General features: G+C 20.0%; 1 protein-coding gene across 4 annotated transcripts in view; it reads left to right on the top strand.

Moving 5' to 3' along the window:
- LOC127285795 (uncharacterized) overlaps positions 1-13,814 on the top strand; it is a 62,800-nt gene that overhangs the window by 39,039 nt on the left and 9,947 nt on the right. For 2 of the 4 annotated variants that reach the window (XM_051311972.1, XM_051311974.1), the window contains exons 3-4: positions 2,876-3,045; positions 8,502-8,528. In XM_051311972.1, the coding sequence (XP_051167929.1) occupies positions 2,876-3,045; positions 8,502-8,528 (197 nt within the window). The remainder of the gene's footprint in view (positions 1-2,875; positions 3,046-8,501; positions 8,529-13,814) is intronic. The other 2 variants (XM_051311973.1, XM_051311975.1) reach the window with 1 other exon arrangement.

The raw sequence follows: 13,814 nt of genomic DNA, 5'->3' as shown, positions 1-13,814 counted from the left end.
ACTAAAATTCAATTATTACCCCAAATTTTAATTCAAAATCAATTAAAAATCCAATAATTATCCAAAATTTTCAATGTAAAATTTAATTATTTACCAAGTTTTCAATTTAAAATGAAATAAAATTCAATTATTTTCTAAAATTTCTATTCAAAATTAATTATCCAAATTTTCAATAAAAAATGAACTTAAATTAAATTATTATCAAAAATTTCAATTAAAATTCAATTATTTCCCAAAATTTTCAATTCAAAATGAACTGAAATTCAATTATTTTCCAAATTTAAAATCAAATAAAATTTCATTATTCTCAAAAATTTGAATTCAAAATTAATTGAATTTTCAATAATTTGAATTTAAAAGCATCTAAAATTTTTTTCAAATTACTATCTTGTACGAAATTTCCTGGCGCATCTTTTTTCTCATCATAAATTTTTTGTATTTGTATACAATTTTTGAATGAATATACAACTTTAAAAAAAATTTCGTTGGTAAACGGTACTTCAGCTTCGTGAATTGAATTTTTAAATTTGGAATTTTAAAGAAACTTATTCCGAAATTTGGAAACACAATTATACAACTTTGGCAAAAATGAGAAAAAGAATTGTCACAATTTGACACGTCATAAGATTACTATTCAAAAAAAACACGTGAAATCAAAAAAGGCCAACTTTAAGTTAGGACAGAAGGACAGACCAAGCATTTTATTATTATATAATTATTGACAAAGAAATTAATTTTAAATGAAAATTTGTGAAATAATTGAATTTCAAAAGATTTTTAATTAAAATTTTAAAAATAATTGAATTTGGAAGAGTTTCAATTAAAATTTTTTAAAAATAATTGAATTGTAGGATATTTTCAATTGAAACTTTTATAAATTAAAATAAATTTTTTTTGGAAGTAATTAAATTTCAGAAATTTTTAAATTAAAACTTTTACAAAAATTTAATTGATAAAATTTTTTTTTACAAACTTTAAAGAATAATAGAATTTTAGAGTATTTTTAATTAAAAAACTTTTTATTTCCCCAAATTGTTGAAAAACTGTATTAAAATAATTTTAAAAATTTATTTAGCGATGAATTTTAAATAAATCATATTAATAATGTTCCTACCTAGCTATAAATTAATTAGCTTAATATTAATAAATTGAAAATATACTTAGTTTTAAGAGTACCTATGTACGAAAGGGCTTGTCCCGTTAACTAAATAAATAAATAAATAAATAAAATTTTTAGAAATAATTAAATTATAGAGAATTTCAGAGAATTTCAATTTGAAAAATGTATTAAAAAATTGAATTTTCGATTTTTGTAATTTTCAATTAAAATGTTTTGAAAATTATATAAACAAAAATTTGAATTTAAAGAATTAATATGTAATTACAAAACGTTTTATGTAATTGAATTTTTGAAAAACTTGATTAAAGTTTTAGAAATAATTAATTCAAAAAGGAATTGAAGTTAAAAATTTGAGAAATAATTGATTTTTGTAAAATAAATAGTTAAAATTATTGGAACTAATTGAATTTCAGGAGATTTTTAATTAAAATTTTTGTAAATTGGAATTTTTATAGATATTTTATAAGCTTTAAAGTTTAAACAGTAATTAAACTTGGGAGAATTTTGAATTGGAAAATGTTTTAAATAATTGAATTTTCGAAAATTTTGATTAAAATTATTAAAATTAAATTATTCAACAATTTCAATTTTAGATAGAAAATTTAGAAATAATTGTATTTTAGAAGAGTTTGAGTTAAAATTTTGAGAAATAATAATTGAATTTCAAGATATTATTAATTTGAAAATTTAATTTTGAATTGGTGAAATTTTTTTTGAAAAACTTTAGACAATAATGTTAATTTTCAATTGAAAACTGTTTTAAATCATGTAATTTTCGAAGAATTTATTTTAAATTATTGAAAATAATTGATTTTGCAAACAATTAAAGTTAATATATTTTTCTAATAATTGAATTTTAAAAAATAAAAAAAAAGTCGAAAAAGTCGTGCAATCCGAGGCTTATTATTGAAAACCTCTGGAAATATTTTTATTAGGGTCAGGGAAAAAATTTTAAATTTTTACTGTAAATCAGTGAAAAGTTAGAGAAAAACAAAATAATATTTTTGCGCCAACCCTGGTGATAAAAATTCTAGCGTTGGACCTTTTAAGATCGAAAGCCTCAAATATGAATAATTTCAGACAAGATTTTTGTTGAAAAATTTATTTTTTTTGACTTACAATTAGTGATTTTTTTCGATATTCGTTATTATTTTTTAAAATTTAACGTTCGCCAGAAGCCGAATACTTTGGAAATGCGTTTTTATCTTTCTTACTAACGGATCGAAAATAAACTGCCTACCCTGTAAAAAATTATGGATAGCATGATCCGAGAAAACAGTTTGGACCTTGGTAGAATGAATCAGTTATTTTGATTTTAAAGATTGGTTTTAACAATCCTGTCGCCGTCAGATGGCAGAACCATGCAAGGAGCACAAAATCGCAGCATATTCATCCTATCGAGATCCAATATGTTTTCTCGGATTATGCTATCCAACATTTTTTACAAGTTATATAAAAAATTTGGTTGATTTTTCTTTAATATTTTTAAAATTCAGTACTTAAAATTTGAGTAAAAAATTCATTTAAAGAGATATATTTTGTCTAATATGTTCGTTTAAATAAAAATTCTATGTAATAAAATTCTTTGAAACGAAAATTTTAACTAATGATTTTTATGTTTTTTTTTTTTTTTTTTGTATATAAATAATATATTTTTTTATTTTTATAATCATGCGTCCCATGATGTTTACTTGCCTTTAAAAAAAAATAATTGAAAACTAAAACAAAAATGTTAATTTAAAAATTTTTTTTTAGCAAATGACAACGGCGAGTAAGACTTACTCTCAGCAATCAAGGAGTAGAGGGGGTGGTGGCGGAGCTGCGCAATATCCCGGTGTTTATCCGGTTACGACAATGCAATCTGCCGTTCATGTCCAACCACCCCCTCTTATTCGAGCCACCCAATCAAATCAATCCAATATTGGGTAAGTTCATTTTCCACGTTATTAATAAGGAAACGAAAAAAAAAAACCATCAATTATTATCATTTTCGCTTCGCATACGAAAGTAGGGTATTTTTTATATATATATAGAGAGAGCAGCACAGCACGCAAACGCATGCTACATTCCATTTCAAATAATTCTCAAGTCAAAAATTCATTTTTTTATCATTCAACTATTTTTTTTATTTTAATTTAATTATTACATTTAAAATTTAATTATTTTATTTATTTGTTCTAAATTGTCCCGTCAACTTTATAAATAAATTTATAATATGGGCATTCCACGGGAAATTTTCATTGAAAAATTTTTTTTTCTGAAACATTTTTCGAAATCTATATGAAAAATAAGAAAATACGTATTTTTTTTATTTTTTTTTTATTTGATAAAAATGAAGGAAGTTATGATTTTTTGAAATTTAACGTCATCAAAGGCGTCATTTTTGGTCATTTTTGAAACATTTTTTTATTGTACTAAAGAATAAAAAATTATGCTGTATATGAAATTTGTTCACTTTGATGACGTTAAATTTAAAAAAAGTCATAACTTCCTTTATTTTTATCAAATAAAAAAATAAAAAGTATTTTCTTATTTTTCATATAGATTTCGAAAAATGTTTCAGAAAAAAAAATTTTGAATGAAAATTTCCCGTTGAATACCCAAAATATATGTTGTAAATTATGAATATTTTTTTTTAAATCGTCATAATTTATCAAATAATTATCTAATGTAAAAAATTAACGTTTTAGCTGAAAGTTATTTTTAAAAAAAATTGTATTTTTAAAAAAATTTTATTTTTATACATATGGAAAATTAAATTAAATTTAAAAAATTAAATTAAATTTTACCTATGATATTTTAAATTCGGATAAATTTTGTTTTTTTTCCTTTTTTGCAGAAAAAAATAGTGTACGTAATTTTTTATTTTTTTATAAGTGCACAAATTTTTTAGAGTTAGGAATTTTTAAAAATTTGAATATGTTAACAAAATATAACGAAAAAAAATTTTGAATTATTTATAAAAATAAACAATTTTTTTTTTAATTGAATTTGCATATAAATTTCTCACTAATTTTTAGCTTTTTTGAACTAAAAATTTAGTAGAAAATTTCAGAGACAAAAAATATTACTAAATCGATTAGTAATGTTTTACTAAAAATTAGTAAAAATTTCTATTAATTTTTTGTAATTTTCTATTAATAATTAGTAAAAAATTAGTAAATAAAATATTACTAAATCAATTACTAATATTTATTAAAAATTAGTGAAAATTTCTACTAATTTTTAGTCATTTTTCACTAAAACTTTAGTAAAAAAAAATAATATTATATATTTTACTAAATCATAAAGTACCTAATATTTTATTAAAAATTAGTGAAAATTCCTACTAATTTTTAGTCATTTTCGACTGAGAATGAGCAAATAAAATTTTAGTAAATATTACTAAATCAATTAATAATATTTTACTAAAAATTAGTGAAAATTCCTTCTAATTTTTAGTCACTTTTAACTGAGAATTAGTCAATAAAACTTTAGTAAAAAAAAATATTACTAAATCGATTAGTAATATTTTACTAAAAAAATTAGTAAAAATTCCCATTAATTTTTTTGTAATTTTCGATTAACAATTAGTCACTAAAACCTTTGAAAAAAAATATATTTCCAAATCAAATAGTAATATTTTACTAAAAATTAGTAAAAATTTCGACTAATTTGGATCAGTGAACTAATTCTTACTAATACAAATTTAGAGAGTAGATTATTTCGATTATTGATGATACATCCGGAAAAATGAGTTAATTTTTGTAAATTACATCTTTTCGATTTATATTTTTCTTACACATCGAAACTTTATTTTCGAATAAGATGTTGTCTTATAGACAATTATTTTCTAACTTGTCTCTTTGAGTGAAGAAATTTTTGCCCTTTAAACCAAAAATAATATTGATCTTCTTTTATTTCTCTTCTTTGTAATTTTTTGCTTTCTTCATCTACATCATCATCGTCATCATTTTGAGATTCGCAAATTTGTGTATTTTGATATTATCATTCAAAAACGCTAAATCCTTTGACACTGATATTCTTTATAGGGACAATGTTAAACGAAATATTTTCAGAAAAATAATGACTGTAACATAACCTTAAAATTAAAAAATGATTTTGTAACTACGTTTTTAACGCAAATTAATAATTGATAAAGATTATTATTTTTTTTAAATTAATTTTGAAAAATATTGTTATATACTTTTCAGAAAAAATTATTGTCGAATCAAAATCCTTGAATTATTTTTTTCTTTCAATTCAGAGGAAAATCGTAATATTTATCCAATTACAATTATTTTTCCAAATTTTAAAAATATTTTCTTCAAAAAATTATAAGCAATTCAAGTTATTTTTTATTAAATAGTTTTTGAAGAAAATATTTTTAACAATATTGAAAAAATTACGATTATAAAGAATAACAATAAAAATTAGTAAAAATAAGCAATTGTTTATTAAAAGAATAAAAATTTTTATTTTTGTCATGAAGTGAAAGAGAAAATTAAAAATGTAAAAAAATTATTATTTGACGAAAGATTTTAAATTTTATTTTTGTTTTTTTAATATCATTTTTTATGAACTGTGTTTAACTATATCTTCAAATTTTGATAAAAATTTATTTTTGAATATTTTTGTTTTCGTTGAAAACCATTTTTTAGTTTGAGATTATGTTACAGTCACCATCCGCCTCCTAAAACTTGTTCTTCATTGCTTTTTGGTGATATTAAATTATAGGATTCTATATAAATCGAAAAAAATGAAAACCTATTGTTTTGTAAATTTTCTTTTGTTACAATTAGTTTAATACGTTTTGTATAGAATATTTCGTGTTATAATTTTTTTTTTAAATTTGTATACAAAAATATCTTTATTGAGGAAAATATGGAATTATAAATTAACCACTAACAAATTGAAAAAATTTCATGTATTTCTCTTACTAATTACAGGTATTCATAAAAAAAAATTATATTTCTCTTTCAAAAATTAGAAAATTTTTTTTTAATTATATTTTTTTAAATTCGAAATTTTTTTCTTTAAAAATGACATGCCTTATTTCAAAAAAATATAATAAAAAAAATTTCTAATTCTTGAAAGGGAAATATAATTTTTTTTTATAAATGGCTGCAATTAGCAAGAGAAATAGAGATTGTAGAAATAAATAGCGGGGTGTATTTAGAGGCAAATTTCAAAATTAATTTTTTTTTTATTATTATTTTTAAAAAATTTATTGAAAATTACAATGATTTTCTGTAAGAAAAATATTGCATAGATAATCATTGTAAAAAAAAAATTGTAATTCAGTCGTAAAATTAGTAAAATATGATAAAATAGCATTTGTTTTTAATCGATTTTTATAGAATTGTTGTTAATTTCCTGGTTCGTAGTGTAATATTTTTTAACTTCTTTAATCATGTGTGATTAAAAAAATATATTAGAAAATATTTTCTAGTTTTGCATCAATTCCTTTTTTCTTTTTTTTTTTTTGTTTTATTAACATTGTTTGAAGTTACTTCATATACGAGCTGTTAAGACAATAACTTTAAAATACTTTCAATAATTATTAAAATACTTTCAATAACTATTAAAATTATTTATTTAAAATATAATTAAACAAATATTTTGTTAAATATAATTATTACTAAAAAAAATATACAGGCCTCGGATTATACGACTTTTTTTGACTTATTTTTAAAAAATGCGACATTTCGACTTATTTTTTACATTTTTAAAAAAAAATTTGTAAACAAAATACGTTTTTTTTAATATACAATGCAGATCTTTTTCACATTTTCTTTATTTCAATTATTTAACAAATTTTTAATTAAAATTCTTCACTAAATTAATTATTTTTAACAATTTTAATGAAATTCTTCACAAATTCAATTATCTTAAAATATTTTTCAATTAAAATTTTCATGAATTTTAATATTATTTATAATTTTAAAAAAATTAGCAAATAAAATTAAGAAAAATTTTTAATTCAAAATCACTTGATATTTAATAATTTGCAAAAATTTCAATTATTTTTAATGATTTGTATAATATTCTTCGATAATTAAAATACCTTGAAACCATTCTTTACTTAAAAATGGTTTTCAAATTATTGTATTTTTGTCTGCAATTTCTAATAACTTTTTTAGTGAAATCATCAAAAAATTTAAATTAAAAATCATTGGAAATTCAATTAATTTCAAAAATCAAAATTTTAAATCTTTGAAAATTCAATTCAATTTTTATAGAATTATTCTCATTACAGAATTAATAAAATGAATTTAATATCTAATAACAGTTATTTAAAGTAAAATATTCATTAATCAATAAAATTTTGGTAAAATAAAAAAAATCGACTTTTTCGACTTTTTTTCGAATATAAATCGACTAAAACAACTTTTTTTTGTGCCTTTAAAGTCGATCCGAGGCCTGAATATAGAAAAAGTTTTTTTAAAATTGAGTTATTAAGGTTCAAAATTTTAACTTTTAGATTGGATTTTGTTGAAAATTTCAACTTTAACCCTTATTTGTTACTTTGGGGTAAAATGGGTACCCTAAATTCAAAAAATTAAGCCAATCTGAAAAAAATAAATTTTTGACAATATCCAATATAAAGTTATGAATTATTTTCTGTACAGAAATTAAAAAAATTATATTTACTTTGAAAAATGTATTGAAATATTTTGTAAAATATCAAAATTTATTAAAATAAAAAAAAATTGTCTCATATGTTCTCAATAATTAAAAAAAAAGTATTTTTTTGTTATATTTTTAGCAGTTCGTAATTAGTCTTGAGGTTTTTTTTTGGGATGAAATTTTTTTTTTTTTTTTACCAACGTAACTTTAAAAAAATAAATTATCTTCTAATTAACATATAATTCATATTTATGAGACTATACAAAACGTTTAATTTAGACTAAAAGTAGTTTCAATAATAATAATTGAAAATTTTATTTTTTGAAGTAATTTCATTTTTAGTATTTTATTGCGTAGTACATTAAAATTTTTTTTTTCGGTTAAATTTAAGATTTAAAATTTTACACTGCTGGATTGAATTTTTAATTTTTCTATACGAATTATTTTTTTTCTTAAAAAATTTTTTTTTATTTATGAACTACTTTTTTCTTTGCAAATTATTTTTTAACGAATTTTGTATTTTTTTTTCACGAATTATGTATTTTTTTTTTCCTTTTACGAATTATTTTTTTCCTCACGATTTTGTTTGTTTATTAATTTAGTAGATTTACCTACACACATTTCTTTAAGTTTCATTGAATGAATTGTTATTAGAAAATTTTTTCGCGTTTTACATATTTTGAATGACATATATATATATATAAATATATAGATACCCGCACAAATTAGCCTTCCATCTTTGTATATATACAATGTATGGTTTTTTGTATAGTTATCCAACCTATGGGGAGGATGACTGGTGAGTTCCCGCATAATGTATAATAGATGTACACTTTCATTAATTATAAGCAATAATAAGCTAGCATGTGCTCGAATTTATTCATTTAATCATATATTCTCAGCCTAATTTCTGATAACAGTTCTCAAAAATATATCAGCGAGTAATATTCATTTTTTTTTAATATTAAATGTAATCAATTTTTTAAAAATATTTTTTGTATAATTATCCTCATTTTAAAAAATTATTTTTCTCAATCTCATGATTTTATTAAAGCTAAAAATTAAAGAAAATTTTTATAAATTGCTAAATTTTTTATTTTTCTATTTTTTAAAGGGATTTTTTAAACTATTTATTCTAAATATATATTTTTTTATTTTGTCTAATTTTATATTTTGTTATAAAATATAATATAATTTTTATATATTGTATTTATTTATTTATTTTTTGTAAAATTATAACTTACTTTCGCTATAAGTAATTGTAGTGGAGTTGCTTGTTACAAAAAAAAAAAAAAAAAAAAATCTTGTGCAAAGTTTACAGTCCAAATTATTATTAAATTGTACGGCACACTTTTTAGAAAAAAATAAAACCTTTAGTTTGCGATAATAAAAATGCATATAGATACCATAGAAAACTACCATGCAAAGTTTTGATTAAATTTTACATTGCTAAAAACTTCCTACAAGTTTCTACTATAAATTTCTTCCTCCCACAAGACGTAAAGAAAAACTTTTTCCTATAAAGTTTCTGTGAATTTGTTATGAAAAAAAAAAAAAAAAAAAAAAAATACTTTTCAAAATTTTTCTGCAAAATATCGCAAAGTTAAACCTTTTAAGGAGACGCATTAATATTCCTCACACTGTGGAAATTTTTGTGGTATCAAATTAAAAAAAAAAATATCGAATTTTTATTTAGCAGAATTTTTTAAAGTGGATTTTCTAATTAAACGAATTTTCATATCGTTGAATTTTTGTTTAACTAAATTCTGATTTAATAGAATGTTTTTTTTATCTGAACTTTTGTATGAAAGATTTTCGAATTCTTAAGTAGTAAAATTTTCATTTAACGGATAGGCAAAAAAATACAAAATTTAGGGAAAAAAAGTGTATAATTCTTACGGAATGACCCCAAAAAAAATCCGAAAAAACGGTTACAACTTCTCAAGAAATTGGCGGATCCTAATGAAACTTGGTAATTATGTTCTTTGCGATAAATGACTTTCTTCTATTGCAAGAAAATTAAAATTAAAAAAAAGGGTATAATTATTACGGAATAACCCAAAAAAAAATTTTAAAGAAACAAATATAACTTCGAAACAAATTATCGGATCGTTATGAAACTAGGTAATTATGTCCTTTGCAATGAAGTACATCTTTTAATGGCGAAAAAATAGAAATTTAGAAAAAAAAAATGTATACTTCTTACGGAATGACCCCAAAAAAATCCCAAAAAACGGTTACAACTCCTAAAGAAATTAACGGATCCTTATGAAACTTGAGAATTATGTTCTTTGCAATAAATAAAATTTTTTTATATCAGAAAAATACAAATTTAGAAAAAAAGCGTATAATTCTTATGGAATGACTCCCCCCAAAAAAAAATTTACCCCAAAGAACATTTCTACATAGAATTTTTTCGATATGAAAATTCGGCTTATTTTTGAAATTTCTTTTAGAAAATTATTCTAAATAATAATTTTTATTGTAAAAAATTTTATTAGACATAATTTTTTTTTTTTGACGGAATTTTTTAATTTTTTAATTAGTAATTGAGAAAATTAATTTTAAAATTAAAATTCTGTTAAATTGAGAATTATTCTAAATTAAAATTCGATTAAATTAGAATTCTTTTTAAAAAAAAAGTGAGTAAAAAGAAATTCTGTGAAATAAAAATTCTGCAAAATAAAAAAGTTATCTAAAAATGTTGTGACGTAAAAAATTCGTTAAAAAAATTATTTAAAAGGCTAATTTAAAAAAAAAAAGTTCGTCTAATAAAATTCTTTAAATTTAAAATTCTGATTAATTATTTTTGTGGAACTATAATGCTCCACGAATATTCATGCGTCTCTTTTTAAGGATTTCAAAAATTTTTTAATTATCTTAACTTCTGCTAAAGCACTTTTTTTTTTAATAACAATAATTGTGATTTTTCGTTAAAAAAAAAAACTTAGTATTAATTTTTTTTAACTTTATTTTTTTGAATTAAATATAAATTTTTTTTGTATTTGATATTAAAATATATTTTTTTTTTCATTTTCGATTAAATATAAATTTTTGTTATATTATCGATTATTATTATTATTTTCAAAATCTTGTATTTTTCTTTGTATGTTGTTTTTGTCGATGATGCATTTTTGCATAATTATTTTATTTAGACAAATTAGAGAAATAATTTTTTTTTTTAATGAAAAACGTATTTTAAAAATAGATTGTAAAACTGTTGTTTCGAATATTTTGTTTGATAAAGAATAAATATATACATATATATTCAAATGCATTAAATTTTGCTGTTGTTCAGAGCTATGCGATGCTATCTTTAAGTAACCTATTTTATTCATTACACATACAATTGTTTTTTTTTTTTTTTTTTTTGAATAATAAGTATGGTCGATCAACTAGTAATCAGTTTTAACTAATATAATAAAATGATTCATGTTTTAGAATCGTTTTATAAAATTATTATATTATTATCAGATTTTTTTTTAACAAAAAGTTGATTTTTCTATTTCGATAAAAAAAAGAAAAAACTAAATAAATAAGGGTAAAGGTATTACTGTGGATTATGTAATTAGAAAAAAGGAGATTTAAAAAATTTTTAACTCTCAGTTTATAAAAAAAATTGAATAATCTTAAATCCAAATTTCAGTATTGCAAGTGTTTTGAAATTTCTGCTATATTTATCTGAAGGAAGAAGAAATAAATAAAGGAACATAATTTGAAATTTTTTGTTTTACAGAAAATTTAAAGAAAATCGATTTTTTCAAAAATAATAATTAAAATTAATGATTTAATTATTAAGCTCTTGGAATAATTTTTTCAACCATTCTGAAAATAGTGAATTAAAAAAAATAATTAAAATTAATTAATTAATAAGAAAATTAAAATTAATTAATTAAGAAGAAAATTAAAATTAATTAATTAATAAGTAAATTAAAATTAAAATAAAATTAATTAATAAGTAAATTAACTTAAAATTAATAATTTTTGAATATTTACAGTAAATAATACATATTACTGCAGTAATACCTTAGCTACTCAATTACATAGTTGATCAATCTTACTATAGAGGGAATTATATGTCAAGAACAAAAATTTATTTGTAACGCTCTTCCTATTCGTTTAAAATTTTACAGGTAGTTTTTCCTTTTGAAAAATAGATGAACAACCAAAAATATATTTTTTTTTCTATCATAAAAAAGTCTCGCAGTTAATTTTTTTTTTTGAAAAATGACCTATTTTTTGAAATTAAAACTGAAAAATACATTTTTGCTCTAAAAAAAAATTTATTTTTTTTTGGTCAAAACAATATTGGATAAGTACTAATTAATAGGAAAATTTTTTTAAAGAAATTTATCTAAGCAATTTAACAATTAATCCAAGTAACACCATTGATTTTAATGTAATTATTATTATTGCAGAGCATAGAAAAATAATGTGAAATTTTTCTTTATACGTTCCCTTAACGCTTATTTTAAACTTAAAAATTTTGTTAAAACTTTCTAAAATTCGTTATCTTTCTATGAGAAGGTGAAGTTTTTGAATTTTGTTATCATTGACCGAATCTAATCTCCATGTTATTTTTAGCGGCTTGGTTTAGTTATTATTGCTCTGTCATTTTTCTGAATTTCCACTCAATTTTTTTTTTTTTTATTTCAGGACAACGAATGAGAAACCTTGCTTTTTAAGAGACGGCGAAGTTTGAATTTGTTTTTCAATCTAATTTCCAATTATGTCTTTTTTTTTTTTTTAATAATTCTCAGTATTTCTCTGACTATTGGAATTTATTCTCCATTCGGTCTTTGAAAACTTGGAATGAAAAATCTTGCCTTCTATGAGAAGGATTAGTTTAAATTTTCTTTACCAGGCGCATGAATTTTCCACGAATGTTTGGAATTCTTATTTTCCAAAAAGTTTATCAGTTATAATTATTTTCTTTTTGACGAATTATCATTTTTCAAATTTAACATTTGACAGCATTTCTTTGTAAACGAATATTTAGTGAAAGAAAATTTTTTACCAAATTTTTATTGGATAGAATTTTTATTTGGTAAAATTTTTATTTTACAGAATTTTCAATTTTTTATTAAAAATATATTCTGATTGAACCGAATATTATTAATTTTTCAGAATTCTCAGTCTGGAAAATATTTTAAGTGATTCGAATTTTTAAATTCCATAATTTCCAATTCAAAAAATCGCAGAAACGATAAAAATTATTAAAACTAGATTTTTCTTATTATTTCAATTTTATTCTATTGAAAAATAATAATTTTTAGCAAAAATTGGTTTTGAAAATTAAAACTAGATTTTTCCTATTATTTTAATTTTAATTCTATTGAAAAATAAAAAATTTTTAGCAAAAAAAGATTTTGAAAAATATTCGTTGCCAAAATCGACTTTTTGTAAAAATTACTCAAAATAACGATAAAAAATTATGAAAACTAAATTTTTCCTATTATTTTAATTAATTTAACTAAAAGTTTTTGGCGCGAATTTCAAAAATAACCAATCAGAAATTATCATGAAAATTGTGATAGGTTAATTTTAAAATTCGCGCCGAAATTTTTTTATCTTTCGGACATTTCCAATTTCGGACAAATGAAAATTCGGCTTTTTTAAGAATTCTGTCAAATAAAATTTTCGGTCAAATTGAAAATTCGGACAAATGAAGATTGGTAATTCTGGAATTTGAAAATTCAAATGATTTAAAATTCTGTTTTTATACAAAAAAAAAAATTGTATTTAATAAATTTCTGAGAATTTTTCTAAGTTAATATTTGGTTAAATTAAAATTTTTTAAATAAAAAGTTTGTTAAATAAAAATCCTGTCAAATAAAAATTTGGTAAAAAATTTTTTTTTGAAAAATTCTTTTAAAAAGAAATTCTGTCAAATGTCAATTCGAAAAATGATAATTAGACTAAAAAAAGTAGTTTTCGCTAATAAAATTCATTTAAAATGAAAATTCGAACCATTGTTGTGAAAAATTTGTGAAAAATTCATTTGCCTCTTTTTTTTATTTGTCGAAATTTATTCTCCTATGTAGGACATAATTCAAAAAATTCAACGAAATTATATTCATTCGTA

Source organism: Leptopilina boulardi, unplaced genomic scaffold (assembly GCF_019393585.1).
Source record: "Leptopilina boulardi isolate dan_hultmark-lab unplaced genomic scaffold, ZJU_Lbou_2.1 LbouV2_341, whole genome shotgun sequence".
In the NCBI taxonomy this organism is placed as follows: Eukaryota; Metazoa; Arthropoda; class Insecta; order Hymenoptera; family Figitidae; genus Leptopilina; species Leptopilina boulardi.
Note: the sequence above shows the minus strand (reverse complement) of the source record. Positions and strands in the feature narration are given on the sequence as shown.